Consider the following 16014-nt stretch of genomic DNA (forward strand, 5'->3'; position numbering starts at 1 on the left):
TTTTTTTTTTTTTTGGTATTGTTTTGAGATTGGGTTTCAGGGGGCTCAGGCTAGCCTCAGACTTGCTGTGTGGTTGAGGTTCACAGGCTTGTTCTGTCAGGCTTAGTTTTTGTCTGTCCTGTTAGATTGTACAACTCAGCAGATTTATTTACATTCTTCCACGTAATGCACAGAAGACTGTCTCTTTTCTTATAATAAATAATCTGGCCGGGCCGTGGTGGCGCACGCCTTTAGTCCCAGCACTTGGGAGGCAGAGACAGGCGGATTTCTGAGTTCCAGGTCAGCCTGGTCTACAGAGTGAATTCCAGAACAGTCAGGGACACCCTGTCTCGAAAAACCAAAAAGAAAAAAATGAAAGAAAGAAAAAAAAAAAGAAATGAAAAAAAAATCTGAAAGGCCTTTATTTTTGTTTTATGTGCATGAGTTTTTTCCCTGCTCACATGTAGAAGCACCACATGTGTACATTATCCAAAGAGGCCAGAAGAGGGTGTTGGATCCCCCTTAGCTGGAGTAATAGGCTTTATGAGTTGCCTGTTACTATTCTAACCTACTATTACTATTATATGGGTTCTTGGAACTGAACCTTGGGTCCTCTGCTAAAGCAGCTAGTGCTTGTAACTGCTCAAGCATCTCCCAGCCTCTCTGCAGGTTTTCTAAGCGTAAGTTCCACTAGATCAGGGACAGTCTCCTTTTCAGGAATTTGGTATTTTACATTGGGTAGTTTAAAAAAATATTTCATAGGCAAATGAATATTGACTACTTGCCAGGTTTCTAGCTCATAATAAATTGCATGGGAGCTTCAATCAAGGAACTGCTAATTTAAAAATAATGTGCAAGACTAGCCAGGAAAAATAAAACCATTATAAAATGTTTGGAAAATACTTTTGCTAAAGGAATGGAACAGAAAGTTGAGCCAGAAAGATTGTCAGGTGTTCCTGAGCGTGTGTGAAAACTCTATTTCAAAAGGTATTTCCAATGACTTTAAAGTTTGCATTCTGCAGCATTTAAAGGTAAAACACAAAAAAAGTCAGAAACTATGTGTAAAAGAGTCAGCACTTCCAGAGGTCGTGGTCCTGGTGGTAAAGTGGAGGGACCATGATGTAGGCATTGAAAGTGGTGCTGGCCAAGGCAGACATGCTATAGGGAGAGTAGAACATGAACCCCTGGATTGCTCTTGGGGAGAGAGTTTTTGCCAAAGACCTTGTTTGTGTTGCTCAGTGTTGTCTGTGTCTTCAAGTGTGCTGTATGGTTTCTGTATGAGGAAATGACTGTCATGTGAGGAGAGAGGATGAAAAGATAAACAGGTAGAGCTCACTGCTACTTATTAAGTGCCAGGTGAGTGACAGGGACACATAGGAATTTAGAGGAGTGAAAGACCTCTGCATGCCTGGTGATTAGGGAAGACTTCATTGTGGAGGGCAGATCTGGGTTACAAAACCTTCCCAGCAGGAGGCCTACGATTTCCCTGGGTAGGAGGGGAAGACCTTGGTTCTCTGAGGAGGAAGCCAAGCACAAAGGCAAGAATGAGCAATGCCTGTTTAGGCAGCAGAGACTAGATCAGCCTGTCCCAAAGGAGGATTCTGCAGGGTTCCTCCTGGAGGAAGGGGTGAGGAGGTCTGGGAGGAGCTCCGGACTCCTGCTGACAGCTAGGCCAGAAGTCATCTTAGGTGGCTGGTCTGGACCTCTCTTTAGACTTTAAGAACTTCATTTGGCCACAGGCATGAAGGAGAAAGATTGCTGGATTGCAGGGCAAGCTCAGGAGACTAGATAGATGGCTAATTCCTTGCCATAGCTGAGCAGGTCTAAAACCTACTTGATAGAAATGAAACCAGGTGAACAAGAAGTCAGAGGAGGTGTGCCACACTCAAGTAGCCTTGATTCAGAAGACATGGGGCAACTTCAGAAATGGGAAACTTAGAAGGTCCTGCCTATCAAGGAGGAGATAGGAAGAGTTCTCTAGAAGTGAGGGGCCAAGCAAGGTGATTTTGACCATGGGGTTGACCACAGGGAGGCTTTGAATCTTTCAGAAAGATGTCTGACAAATGTGGAAGCACAGGTGGCTCAGGCTGGAAATTTCTGACAGTGTTTGCTGAAACAGAAAGTAGTAGTTTGCTGACATCTGCTTGATGTGCCAATATCCAGTGAGACACCCCAACCATTACAACACTGTTCTTGCTGACAGTCCAGGGTCGGAAGCCTGGGTGTGTATACAGAGGACTAGAGCCCTTTGCTGAAGGTCCATGTCTGTAACGGGCAGCTTTGTGACAACCTGTGTTAGCATCTCTGCCACCTCCACACAGCCATGACTAATCCTTCACTTCTCCACTTCTTCAGTTCTGAATGTGGGAGAAGGCACTGATAAAGCTATTACATAAGGAGATGAATTGAGGTATTTATTGAGTGGAAATGGATTTATTGATCTCTGCTTACTGATGGCAGGACATGTTCTCTGAACAAACTTGGCAGAGATGAGCAGTGCCTCATGGGGAAATGTATAAAGATCTGTGACTGAATGGTGCTTGGTTTTCACTCATGCAAGCTGTTGAAGCTTTAGAAAATGGTATTCATTAACCTATCCAGTTCATGTATTGGTTGAAGAAAAACTATAATAACTACTGTTTCTGTTTTTCTTCTGGAGTGCTGGAGTTTGTGGAAGTTGATTCTCTCCATCCAGTGTGTCTGTAAGCACTTTTTGTGGACTGGATTACCTAGCTGGTCCTCTGGTAGTGATCTTCCAAAGACCTGCTCCAGTAGCTGTGCTGAGTTCCTATTTGTTGCTGGGGCTCTAACTCAGGGCCTTTCATGTTTCATGTGGTTTTATCATTAGCCCAGTACCAGGGCTTTCTATTTTCTATTGGGAGTTACAGAGTTTATTGTTTTTGTTTTTTGGGGTTTTTTTCCCCCCCTCAAGACAAAAATCTCACTAAGTAGCCCAGGCTGGTTGCCATTTTCCTGCCTCAGCTTCCCAAGTGCTGGCATGTATGTGTACTGATAAGTTATTCTGCATCAGTGCAATGAGCCAATTGAAGCCAGATTAGAGCATATATAAAAGCAAGTTTATTGAGAAACTGTTCTCTAGTAGGCAAAATCACAGGGCCCAAGAAAGGAGACCAGGGAAGTCATCATGGGAAGGGAGACAGCAGGGAGGGGAGGGGTAGGAGAGAGAGAGAAAACCTCAGGCAGAGGGGGAGGAAGAGACCAAAAAGTCTGGATTATATAGGGAAGAGTAGCCCAGCCCCTGGGCTGGAATGGAAAGTTCACTGTAGAGGGCTGAGTGTGCCAGGTAGGGACTGAGGGATGCTGGGAGAACTTGGAGTGCAGGTCTGCTCTGGTACGTAAAACATTCATCTCAGCTGTTTGTTCTGGGGTCTGAAACCAAACACGCATTATCACTGGTGCACAGTTCTAGCTTTGCTTTTTGTTTGTTAGATAAAATCTTAGTGTGTAGCCCTGGCTGTTCTGGTACTTGTTATATAGACCAGGCTGGCCTTGAGCGAACTCACAGAAATGTGACTGCTTTTGCCTCTCATCTGATGGGATTAAATGTGTGCACTGCCACACCTGACCCACCTCTAGTCTTTAGAAAATACACACCCTTACCATATTCTTCAAGCTGAACTTTGAAACGTCTTTGTAGAGTTTCTATATTTCACAATCCCAGAAAACGGGATTAGCCTTGTAGGAATAATCAAACTAGTATTTTGGGGGCCTGCCATCAAAACTTGTGGTTTTACTGGACCTCACAAGAACCAGGCAGATCTGAAGACAGATGGCAGTCAGTGGAACCTGGCAATTCTGAGAGGCATGGTCTTTCTTCCCTTTGCATAGGGTGTCACTGTACAACCTAGTCGGTCAGGGGCCTACCTCAGCATCCTTATCGATGAGAGTAAACACAGGTACAAGTCACCATGCTGGTAAGTCACTATCTTTAACCAGAGGAACTTAGGTAACAGCAGGTGGCACAGGCCAGTTCATGATCAGGCCCCAGATGCTTGTGCAGTAATGACAGTTGTAGAGCAGTAGGACTTGGGTTTAAGCATGAACTGCTAGCAGTCCTGGCTGTCTTCTTTGCCTCCAAGGCCCATGGTGGTGATGTAGAGGGGTTCCAATGAATACTACAAATGAAGTTAATTCAGATGGTGTTCAACTTGGAGCATTGAGCCTACCGAATCCACCTCAGGTCTGCTTTAGATGACTGGTGCATGCTGGTGGTTCTAGCAAAGAAGTGCAGGAGAGACAGGCTTTAGGGGGAGGTGTTTGAGCTGATGAAACATGCTCTGAGTCATTAGCCAATTTGAGTCAATGGTGATGTGCCAGGTACTGTATTGCCACCTGTAGAGTTAGCTGTTGCAGGTGCCGGGAAGAGACTCAGTGGTTACCCTTAGTTGAATGGGAAAAGGCAGTTGTGTAAGAGAGATTCAGACTCAGGGACTGTGAATCTGTAGAGATCTGGAGTCATTACTGTAGAAGAGAGAATTTATGTTAGGGCCTGTGTGAAGGAGGAGGTCACAGAGGCCTCAAGAGAACCAATGTGGCAGAAATGCTGTGTAAGATCGTGGAGACAAAATGTATCATAGACTAATTGGCCTGCAGTCAGATGTCACAGGAGTGGCCATTTGTTTTGGCCTCATGGTGTTGATGGTAATTTTCAGAATAACATCACCTAAATAGATGGATGATTTGGTGACTGAGTGGGGTATAGGCAGTGTGTTGAGCATACAAATTGGGCATGCCCATATTGAGACACTGAGTCTACATGAATATTCTGTCAGCTCCTCAGGGACCAGAAGGCAAAGGAATGGTCTAGAGGGCCAAGCAGCCAGCACTAGGTCTTTCCAGCCTCTTAATGAATTATTTAGTTTCTTCTTAAAGTCTGTGAGATGTTTGGGCCAGTTATATACAGAAAGCTGGTAGAGAGGGAAAGCTTTGAAATGTGGGGGGAGGAAGAGGATGGTTCTTTAATGGGAAGGCCCCAGAGAGCTTCCTTTTCTTGGAAAGATTAAAAGATTGAAAGTGAGAAGAATTGTGTGAGTTGAAACAGAGACAGTGTGTAGAAAATGTTGAAGCTTGAAGAGGGCTGCAGCTGTAGTTCTGTTGGTAGGGCTTGCTTAGCATGCATAAAGCCTAGCTCCCACCCCAGCACCATATAAAATGGGTGTGGTGGTGCACGCCTGGAGTCCCCACGGAAGGAGGAGTTCAAGGTTATCCTTGGCAGCCACCCGGAACACAATAAATCCTGTCTGAAAGGAAATATAAAGCACTTGAAGGATTCTAACAATATTTTATATCTACTGAGGGTTGTAGGGTTAGGGAATTTCTAAGTTTCCTTCCCCCCGTTTCTCTTTCCTTCTTACCCCTTCTTATCTTGTCCTGGCTGGCCTTACTTAGCCTCTTGAATAGTTCCCTGTGCCTGGCTCTTCTTCTTCCTTTTAAAAAAGTTAGATAAGCTTACATACCAAAATTATGCCATTCAGTGTTTTGGGAAATTCAGATCTGTGTGACCATCGCTGCTATTCAGTCCCAGGCTGGTTGCTCCATCCAAAAAGCAGTCACTTCCCATCCCTTCATCTTGTCTCTGTGGATTTTCCTGTCCTGGCATTTCTTAGAGATGGAGTCATACAACATGGAAAGGGCGTCTTCCAGTTGGCATAATGAATTTAGGCTTACCCATGCTGTAGAGCACGAACCAAAACTCCATTCCTTTTATGTCCGAATACTATTTGATTGTGCCTCATTTTGTTTATTCACTGACCAGTTGATGGGCATTTGGTTTGTTCCCATCTTTTGGCTCTTACGAGTCAAGCTGCTATGAACATGCAGTATAAGTTTAGGGTTTTTCTTTTTGATTTTTTTTTTTGTTTGTTTGGTTGTGTGGGTTTTGTTTTGAGATGTAGGTTCACTGTCTTACCTGGAGCTCACCTTGTAGACCAGGCTGACTTGAATTTACAGAGTTCCTCCTGCCCCTGCCTCCAGAATGCTGGATTAAGTGTGCCACCATGCCTGAGGTAAGTTCAGCTTTTTGATTCAGGCTCTTCTGTGGCCCTTCCCCATCTTTGTATCCCTTCTCTTGTGCTGGCACTGCAGGCTGTGCTACCTTGCCTGGCTGGTGTACAGGTTTCTGTATGGAGGTATATATTCATTTTGCGTTTGGATGGGCACAGTAGTAGAGTTGCTCTGGCATACACCAGTTCTAAATAAAGATTTATTTATTTTAAGTAAGTGAGTACTTTCTTCAGACACATTGGAAGAGAGCATCAGATCCCATTACAGATGGTTGTGAGCCACCATGTGGCTGCTGAGAATTGAACTCAGGACCTTTGGAAGCACAGTGCTCTTAAGCCCTGAGATATCTCTCCAGCCTCGGTTCTAACTTTTTTGAGGGGGGGCAGTTTCGAGATAGGGTTTCTCTGTGTAGCCCTGGCTGTCCTGGAATTCGCTCTGTAGACTAAGCTGGCCTCGAACTCAGAGATCTACCTGCTTCTGCTTCCCAAGTGCTGGGATTAAAGGCGTGCGCCACCACTGCCTGGCTTCAGTTCTAACTTTTGAGAAACTCTTGAGCTATACTGTAAAGTACCCATATCACTCCATATTTCTACATCAGTGTGTGGAGGCTCCAGTTTCCTCCCCAGTGATGCTCACATGTGCTATGTGGACCTTCTTCTTTGTCAGGCCTGAAGGATTGTTCAATCCAGGGCCTTGCACTGCTATGCTGGTGCTCTGCTATTGAGCTGTTCTTGCGGCTCTGGCTTTCTTTTCTTTCTTTCTTTCTTTCTTTCTTTCTTTCTTTCTTTCTTTCTTTCTTTTTTTCTTTTTTTTCTTTTTTTTCTTTTTTTTTGCAGCTCTGTCTTAGAGGGTTTTTTTTTAATAAAAGATTTATTTATTTTATGTATGTGAATACATTACAGCTATCTTCAGACACACCAGAAGAGGGTGTCAGATCCCATTAGATGGTTGTGAGCCACCATGTGGTTGCTGGGAATTGAACTCAGGACCTCTGGAAGAGCAGTCAGTACTCTTAACCACTGAGCCATTTCTCCAGTCCCAGCCAAAGGTTTTAATCACCCATTTCCAAATCTTGAGGTTTGGTTGTATTTTTGAGTGTGTATATTTTGTGTTTGGGACCAAATAAAATTACTGAAACTTTTCATGTGGTCCTCTTTCCCTTGACCCACATCATCTCTTATTGCATCTCCTCAAGTGCTCACCCATAGTAGAGCTCAATCCATTGCCATCATTTATTAGTTGAGTATATTGTGATGTTCACTAATATATAAAGGTAGACATTACTTCTAATATGTATTTAATGTTTTTAATGTTTTACATATGGAAGGCCATTTTGCTTTCCTTAAAAAGTATTACATGTGGGCTGGAGAGATGGCTCAGTGGTTAAGAGCACTGACTACTCTTTTAGAGGTCTACTTCTTCTAGGTGTATCTGAAGACAGCTACAGTATACCCACATACACGAAACAAATAAATCTTTAAAAAGTACTACAACATGTACTTATTGGGGAGCAGCAGGTATGCCACAGCACATGGAGAGGTCAGAGGACAACTTGTAGGAATCAGTTTTCTTCTTCCACCATGTGCATCCTGGGGATCAACTCAGGTGTTTGGTTAGGTGGCAGGTGCCTTTACCCTCTGAGCCATCTTGCCAACTCCCAGTTTGCTTTTTACTTATATGTTATTGCCAGTTTTTAGCCCCTGGTCTAGAACATTGGACCACAGTCAGACAGAGGAGTCCAGAAACCTGCAAGTAAAAAGTATAAGCTGCTTCCATACATAGTGTCGATAAATGAAGGGTTGGGACTTGAAAACAGGACCACACACTACCTGCAGATTTTAAAATTAAAAAGTGAATCTCATAAGTAATTTATTATCTTCCTTTACAAAGTAGGCACTAGAGGTGTTGAAGGGTCACTTAGGTCTAGCTTTTTTAGTGACATGCCTTGTAAGAAGAGGAAGAAAGGGTCTCTGTTTGGGTGTGGGCAGTCTGGTTTAGAAATCAGAAAGGCAGATTACCAAATTGGCATCTCTGATACTTCACTCACAAGTGAAAGATCCATTTCCTCAGACAGAACTTGAGTTACATAAGGGGAGTGTCCCTGGCCCTGCCCGTATTTTAATATGAAGTCATTGGGGTACAAGCTACAGCCAATTTGTACATGGAAGAAAGGCTTGTCTCAAATAATTGCTCACTCTTATAGAGTGACTAATACACTGGCTGAATAAGCAGAGGTGTCAGCTGTTGATAGTTAATATCATGAATAATTTGATGTGGAAAGGCATCCTGTTTAGGAATACTGACCTATAGTAGTTTGGGGGCCTTTAATGCTAATGCAGTATATTTCCTGCCCTTTGCCCCCTTTTTTAAAGGTTTAGGAATATATCAAAGTACCCATGGTTCTAAGGATTATAAACCCTGCTTAGTCATAACACAAACTTAATGTATTACTGAAGGTTTCTAATTGGTTGTCAGACATAGTGTTAATTAAATCTCAATCTTGTTACTTATTATTTATTGTATTAATGATTAGTATTTGGTAATGTTTGAACAAACCATTTATGTGTATTGGTCAGAGACATTAAGGACATTTCACATTGAGTTACCATCACCACCATCCACCAGAGAGAGCCTTTTTACATTGTAAAATCAGGTATGGTGTCATATAACTTATCCCAGCAACTGGGAAGTAGAGACCAGAGGCAGAGGCTGGAGGATTGCGGCAAGTGTTTTGGTCAGCTTGAGTTACAGTGTGAGGCTCTGCCTCTCCTCCTGCCCCCCCCCCCCAATATAACAAAACATGCCCCCTACCCCCTGAAATTGTGTAACTATTAACTGCTTAACTCCTATCCAGCCTGCTGACCCTGCCATTCTCTTTCCTGTCTCTGTGAATCTGACTCTGGGACCCTATGTAAGTGGAATGAATCTTCTGGTACTTTCCCTTCTGTGACTGCTTTGTTCGTTTCACCTTAACATAGTAACCTCAAGGTTCAACCCTGAAGTGGACAGCCTCAGCTACATTTATAGCCTAGGTTACATGGGATCCTGTCTCAAAAACAAATGTAACAAATTTGTTTTTAAAGGCTGAATAATGTTACTCATGGTGTGTGTGTGTGTGTGTGTGTGTGTGTGTGTGTGTGTGTGTTGTTTATCCAGCCATTCACTAATGGATTCTTGGGCTTCTTCCACTTTTGGAGAGTATGAATAATGGTGCTATGAATGAACTCTGTAGCTTTATTTTCACAGAAGTGAAATAACCCTTGTCCCCACTGTGTTATATATGTAAATGTGTGTGTCTGTGTGTATGCAAGTGGAGGCTAGAGGATGATGCCAGGTGTCTTCTTCAGTCACTCTCCACATTATTTTTCAGATGCAGTCCTTCACTGAACCCAGAGTGTGCCATTTTGTTGCAAATATGCTAAGCTTTTTAGGAGGTGTAGGGGATCAAATTCAGATTCTCATGTTGAATAAACTGCTTTTACCCATTGAGCCTTCTCTTCATCCCCTTAAAATGCTTTCTTGGATAACCAGCTTTCAAGCTCTCCAGACCTCACTGGTTGTTTGGGTGTGTGTCCTAGACTGTAAGCTCTGACACAGTCTAAACACTCCTGTGAAAAGCCTCTCTTAATGTCTGTCCACCAGTTGACAGAATTGGGGTGGGAGTTTTATTTGGTAAATACTGAGCTATGGGTGTGGCTTCTCACTCTGGTAATCCCAACATTCCACAGGCCCAAAACAGAAGTATGGCCTTGCACTTCAGTCTGGGCTTCTGGGTAAAATGCCATCTGAAGAAAACCACACCCAACAAAAAATAAATGAATAAACAAAAAGCCCCGAGCTAATAAAGAATTGCAGATAGCTAATTATGTGTTAAAGGCTGCCTTTGAGTGACATGTAGGGGTATTTATAAATGTCAGTGTCTTTGGGATAAAGTGAATTTATGATTGATTTACTAAGTGATACTTGATGATGACAATTTCCAGCTCTTTTTTTTTTTTTTTTTTGGTTTTTCGAGACAGGGTTTCTCTGTGTAGCCCTGGCTGTTCTATTTTCCAGCTTTTTAATAATACCATTTAATTCTTCCAAATTACTAATTGCATTTGATGACCTACATGGTGTATGTGTGTGTATGTGTATGTGTGCATGTGTGTGCATGCGCTCGAGTGTGTGCTGCAAAAGGAGAAGCTGTTAAGAGAGTGGGGCTTGCTAGGAGTTTAAGCACATACCTGTATCCCAGCACATGGCAAACTGAGGTAAGAGGATCATGAGTTTGATTCCAGCCTCGGTGAAAGTAACACTTTCTTCTGAAAAAAAAAAAAAATGGTGGCAAGCAGGGCAGAAGCATACAAGTGTATGGATGTTGAAGGAAAATGTTTAGATTCCTTGAATCCTCTCCCAACTCAAGATAATTTGGTTGTAAGTTCATAATGAAAACCCAGTTTTGCAGGTAGGCTAGGGGCATTCTTAGCAAACTCATAGCTACACTGACTTTGTGGTGGGTGGTGAGATTGGGTTCTGAGTCAGTTCTTCCGGAGCTTTAGTGATGTGTTTGTGTAATAGAGATCTGTGTGAGGGGCCAGCTCATGCAGTGTGGTCAGATACCACTGGGCAAGCGTGTTAGTGAATCTCCATGGCTGTAGGTGCTCAAGCTCAACCCACAGGAACAGGCCATGCTCGAGTATTTGCAGAGTTGCCCCCAGGGCCCAGCCTTTCTTGCCTCCTTTTGGGGACTCTTTAGAGCTGCTTGAAGCCCAAAGCATTGGAAGTAAATGCCAAGGCTAACTGGCCATCACAGAGAAAAACCTCCCTTTTGGGAATTAGTCTTTCACATCTAGGTGAAACTGGAGAGAAATCAAATAGTAGTAGATATGCAAAAGTTAACTTAGGGCTAGCAAAGAAGAAACTCATCTTATTTTGTAGTTGCTGCGTAAGTTAAAATGAGTAAAACCTTGGCTTCTCTGATATGGGAATACTTTATCACAAATGTCTCATAGACATTTGGCCAAGCTTATTTGGGAACTAAAACTGAGTCCACAGGGCACAGCCCTTTACCTAAGAGCTTATCTTTTGGCAGTGGAGAGTAAGGCAGACTGAAGCAGTTTCCTTCTTTGGGTCAGGCAAATAGAAGAATATAAAAACTAGAGAACATAAACACGGGGCAGACTATACTTTTTAAACAGCTGTGCTCAGACACAATTCCCATCCAAATGATGTAGCCAACTTTGTGGTTTGTAGTTAGCTCAGCTGTATACTCAGGAACACATTTTGTCATTTTCAGAAGAAAACTAGACCTGCAACAGTTGTTCCTTTGCACCAGACATCCCTCATCTGCTTTTTCTTTTGTAAGTTTCTCTACTTGAATGTTTAGATTGAATGGAATCTCATACCATGTGGTTCTTTGTGACTGCCTATTAAAATTTTTGTATTATTCTTATTCTTGGTAGTGGTGGTGTGTGTATGTATGACATGTGTGTGCATGCCATGGTGCATGTGTGGAGGTCAGATTGGTTCTCTCCTTCCACCTTTACATGGACAATAGGGAAGGTTGCAGCTTTGCATTTTAAGTGCCTTTGCCAATTAGCCATCTTACTGGCCTTTGACTGTCTTTTTTAGATCACTTTAAACCCCAGCCAAGTAGTGGCTTGTATCAGCAATCCATTTTTTTTTATTACTTTAACACTTACTGTTGTGTGTACTAACCTGCATATGTGGAGATCAGAGGGCAGCTTCGTGGAGCTGATTCTTTCCTTCCACTGTGGGTTGTTTCAAGGGTGGAATGCAGGTCATCAGGCCTGCCCATCAAGCCCTTTTCCTGCTGAGCCTTCTCACTGGCCCTACTCATTTTAATTATTGAATAATGTTCCATCCTGTGGCAATTCACATTATCTGTGTTTTGCTTGGTGGACTTTTTGGGTTGCTTCTATTTGTATTTTATGCAAAACGCACTACCCTGAACATATTGTCTAGTAATTTTTGTGCATCTAGAGTTGCTGAGTTGTATGGTGACCCTGCTTAGCCCTTTTAGGAACTGTTGAGCTGTTTTCCCAAGTGACTAGCCCACTTGTGTGCCAGTCATGTGCCTTCTGCACATCCTTGCCAACCTTTGTTTTTGTCTTGTTGGTTATTGTTCTCTGAGTGGGTGTCAGGGGCATCTGACTGTGGTTTGATTTGCCTTTCTGTGGTATCTAGTGTCACTGTATACACCACATGGTGCTGCATGTCTTCCTGTGCTCACTGGGCATTTTTGTACCAGTTTTGAGAGGTGTCCTGGTAATTTGCCCATTGGGAAATTGTATTATTGATCGCTATTATTATTGAAGTGTAAGTGTAAGATTTTGTTGTTGTTTGAAACAGTATTTCTTGTCTAAGCTGGTCTCCACAGCCCTATCCATCTGAGGGTTGTCTTGAACTCCTGCATTTCTGCTGCTTCTCCTAAGTTCTTGATTACCTCCTGCACTTCCGCACACAGCTGAGTTCTCTATAGATTCTAGTGCAGGTCCTTTAGTATGTAGATGTGGTTGGCAAACTTTTTTTTTTCTTTAGTTTTCTATGGGCTTTTCTCTGTCTCATTTCCACCCTTCCCCATGTTGCTAAGGATCTAGGAATTTACTCAGAGTTTCTGAGCTTTTGCCACGGAGTTTCTGAGCAGCCCCAGGCCCTGCTGTGAACTTTGTGCTCAGAGAGTTATTGCTGCCTTAGGAGTGTGAAGATTTTATTTGTGAATGTAGAATGTCTTTCCACTTATTTAAGTTAACTCTTTTAACTGTGTTTTAGAGTTTTCATTATACAAATCTTTAATTTATTTTCAATTTATTCCTATTTTTAATGCTATTTTAAGTGTAATTTTTGAAAAATTTCATTTTCATATTTCCATTGCTGCTGTATAGAAACACAATGGATACTTCTGTATTCAAAAGTATATTATGTACACACACAATGTATACACACACACACACACACATTGCTTGATCTTTTTTTAGTGGGTCCTATACTCTTCAGTACACAGGGCGAACCATCTGCAAGTAGAGAATTCACACCTTCCTCCCTCCCTCCCCAGTTTGGATGTCTGTATTCGTCCTCCTCCCTCCCTCCCCAGTTTGGATGTCTGTATTCGTTTTTCTTGCCTGACTGCCCTGACCAGAATATCCAGTGCAGAGCTGAGGAGAATTTGAGCAGTAAACATCCTTGTGCTGATGTTGGAGGTTAAGCTGTCCAGACTTTCGCCATCAAGTTTGGGCTGATGAGGTTAAGCTTTATTAGACTGAGAGCATCCCCAGCTATTCTTAGTATAGTTTTTACAGAACGCTGTGGGATTTCTTTCTTTTTTCTTTTTTCTCTTTTTTTTTTTAACTTTTTTTGTTTTTTCGAGACAGGGTTTCTCTGTATAGCCCTGGGTGTCCTGGAACTCACTGTGTAGACCAGGCAGGCCTCAAACTCAGAAATCTGCCTGTTTCTGCCTCCCAAGTGCTGGGATTAAAGGCATGCGCCACCACCGCCTGGCCACTGTGGGATTTCTGTCAAGTACTTTCCCAGAAATATTTATTTCTTAAGCATGATGGCTTTTTTTCTTACTTTTTTTTTCCTGCAGAAATTGACTTACATACCAAATGTGTGGTGGATGTTGAAGCAAATAAAGTTATTCTGAATCCTGTAAATACAAATCTTTCCAAAGGAGATGCCCGGTAAGTTGTGAAGCAATACCATGTTCACTGAAATCATCAGTGGCTACTGGACAAATGAGGGTGCTCCTAAAGATACATGGCTGCCTACCAGGAGGCTGTCCGGAGGCTGACGATGAGTGAGGGGATGTCAGGAGTGCTGCGGACAGCTAGGTGGACAGTGGGAACTCATGACATGGGGGCACTAAGGGTTGAAGTGATGAAGTGGGCTTCAAGCAGGTGGTGTTGGCTGATGGACCAGGCGGAGCCTGTGCACTGACTTATCCTGGTGGCCATTCCAGGGGCTGCCTTTCCTACAGCCTTCAGAGGGTTGTTTCCTCTAAATACAGGCAGGCTGGAGAACATCTAACCTAATTACTGTGCTCTGTTAACTCTTTGAGGCACACCCTGCCTGTCAAGCTGAGGATAGATATTTCAGCCTCACTTGTGGATTTGGGCAAATGTATGAACAAAAGAGAAAGAGGAGAAAAAGAATTGGGAGAGAGTGAGATTATGTTTTTCTCAAAAAAATTAGAGTGAAATTAATTAGATCAAATAAACTGGGCTCAGATTATAGAAACTGGGGGGGTGGGGGGCTGGCGAGATGGCTCAGCGGGTAAGAGCATTGACTGCTCTTCCGAAGGTCCTGAGTTCAGATCCCAGCAACCACATGGTGGCTCACAACCACCCGTAATAAGATCTGACGCCATCTTCTGGTGCATCTGAAGACAGCTACAGTGAATTACACCGGAGCGAGCAGGCTGGAGCGAGCAGGGCCAGCAGAGGTCCTGAGTTCAATTCCCAGCAGCCACACACATGATGGCTCAAGGCCATCTGTACAGCTACAGTGTACTCATACACATAAAATAAATAAAATAAATCTTAAAAAAAAAAAAAAAAGAGCTGGGCAGCGGTGGCGCACGCCTTTGATCCCAGCACTTGGGAGGCAGAGGCAGGTGGATTTCTGAGTTCGAGGCCAGCCTGGTCTACAGAGTGAGTTCCAGGACAGCCAGGGCTACACAGAGAAACCCTGTTTCAAAAAAAACAAAAACAAAAACAAAAACAAACAAAAAAAGAAACTGGGGGAAGTAGACAAGGAGATTTACGTTGTAGCCCAGGTTAGCCTTGAACTTTCTGCTGTCTCCTGAGTACTAGAATTATAGGTGTATGCCACCACACCTGTCTCTGCTTGTAGTTTTTGAAAGGCAGTTTTTGATAATTATGAGGTGAATTAGGAAAAAATGGCAATGTAGACAGCAGAGTAAAGTAAAAAAGAAGGGTTTTAGGTGGGACAGCTCTATAGGGATTCTATTGTGCTGACCCTCGACTTAGGTCAGGAGGAGAGACTTTCTGCTCTGGTGCCCCATGCAAAGTAGATACTCTAAATATTGTGATAATGTGGCTTTGGCACTCTGTGGTGGTCTTTTGGCTTGAGTTCTAAGGAGTGCTGGTCTTGGGTTCAGAGATTCTGAATTGAATCTTTCCATAGCTGTAAGTGTATAGTCTCCCCTCCTCCCCCACTTTGGGCTTTGTTTTGTAGTCAGAGCTATCCTGGAACTCATAGAAACCTTCTTGCCTTAGCCTCCTGAGTGGTTAGATTACAGGTGTTAACCATCATGCCTGGCCTGTAAACTAGTTATTTTTAACTTATTTGAGCCAATCTCTACAATACCAGATTTACCTATCTCATTGAATTGTTTTCCTTTAAAGATTAAATTAGTGTTTGGTTAAGCATTTTGTAGTGTTCTGCAGATGTTTATTGCTACTGATGGTGAAGATATCACTTAGTGTCTTAAGTGATAAGAATGGAGTTTCTGTTATGTATTGTTACCAGTTTCCTCAGAAGCATAGCAGTTTCAAACAGCAGTCATCAATTTCTGTGGTCCAGCAGACCAGTCAGGGCACAGTGGGATAGCTTGCTCTGATCTGTGCTATGTGGGATCTGGCTAGAATCATCTGGAAGTGGTTTGGTCATCAGGTCTGGTAGTTTATATCCCCTGTTGAATGGAGGTGTCTTGGAGGATATATGCAGGACAGCAATTCATAATCTGGTAACCAGTTCTAAGATATGTGTTCCAAAGGAGACCAATACAGGAGGAAGCATGTCTGCCTTGTGTGTCCATTGTGTGGGTCATACAGGTTAATTCTATCGCATTTTCCTGTTCAAGGCTAGTGTAAGGCTCTTGAGCCCATTAAGTTTTTGTGTATTTATTTATGGCATGTGGGAGTGTATGTGGGTGTGCATGCATATAGAGGTCAGAAGTCAACAACCAGCAGGAGTTGGTTCTTTCCTTCCATGTGGTTCCCAGGGATTAAACCCAGGTCACCAGGTTTGGTGGCAGGTGCTCCTGCC

The 16014-nt window shown here is 43.0% G+C and overlaps 1 protein-coding gene and 1 non-coding gene across 4 annotated transcripts in view; both read left to right on the top strand.

The window, feature by feature from the left end:
• LOC116085492 overlaps nucleotides 1-2 on the top strand; it is an 81-nt gene extending 79 nt beyond the window's left edge. The window contains exon 1 of the small nucleolar RNA XR_004116596.1: nucleotides 1-2. This exon is cut by the window's left edge and continues 79 nt beyond it. This is a non-coding gene — a small nucleolar RNA (small nucleolar RNA SNORA27).
• Nucleotides 1-16014, top strand: part of Kif13b (kinesin family member 13B) — a 169918-nt gene that overhangs the window by 3990 nt on the left and 149914 nt on the right. For all 3 annotated transcript variants that reach the window (XM_031362706.1, XM_031362709.1, XM_031362710.1), the window contains exon 2: nucleotides 13592-13685. In XM_031362706.1, the coding sequence (XP_031218566.1) occupies nucleotides 13592-13685 (94 nt within the window). The remainder of the gene's footprint in view (nucleotides 1-13591; nucleotides 13686-16014) is intronic.

The sequence above is a fragment of the Mastomys coucha genome, unplaced genomic scaffold, assembly GCF_008632895.1.
Source record: "Mastomys coucha isolate ucsf_1 unplaced genomic scaffold, UCSF_Mcou_1 pScaffold9, whole genome shotgun sequence".
NCBI lineage: Eukaryota > Metazoa > Chordata > Mammalia > Rodentia > Muridae > Mastomys > Mastomys coucha.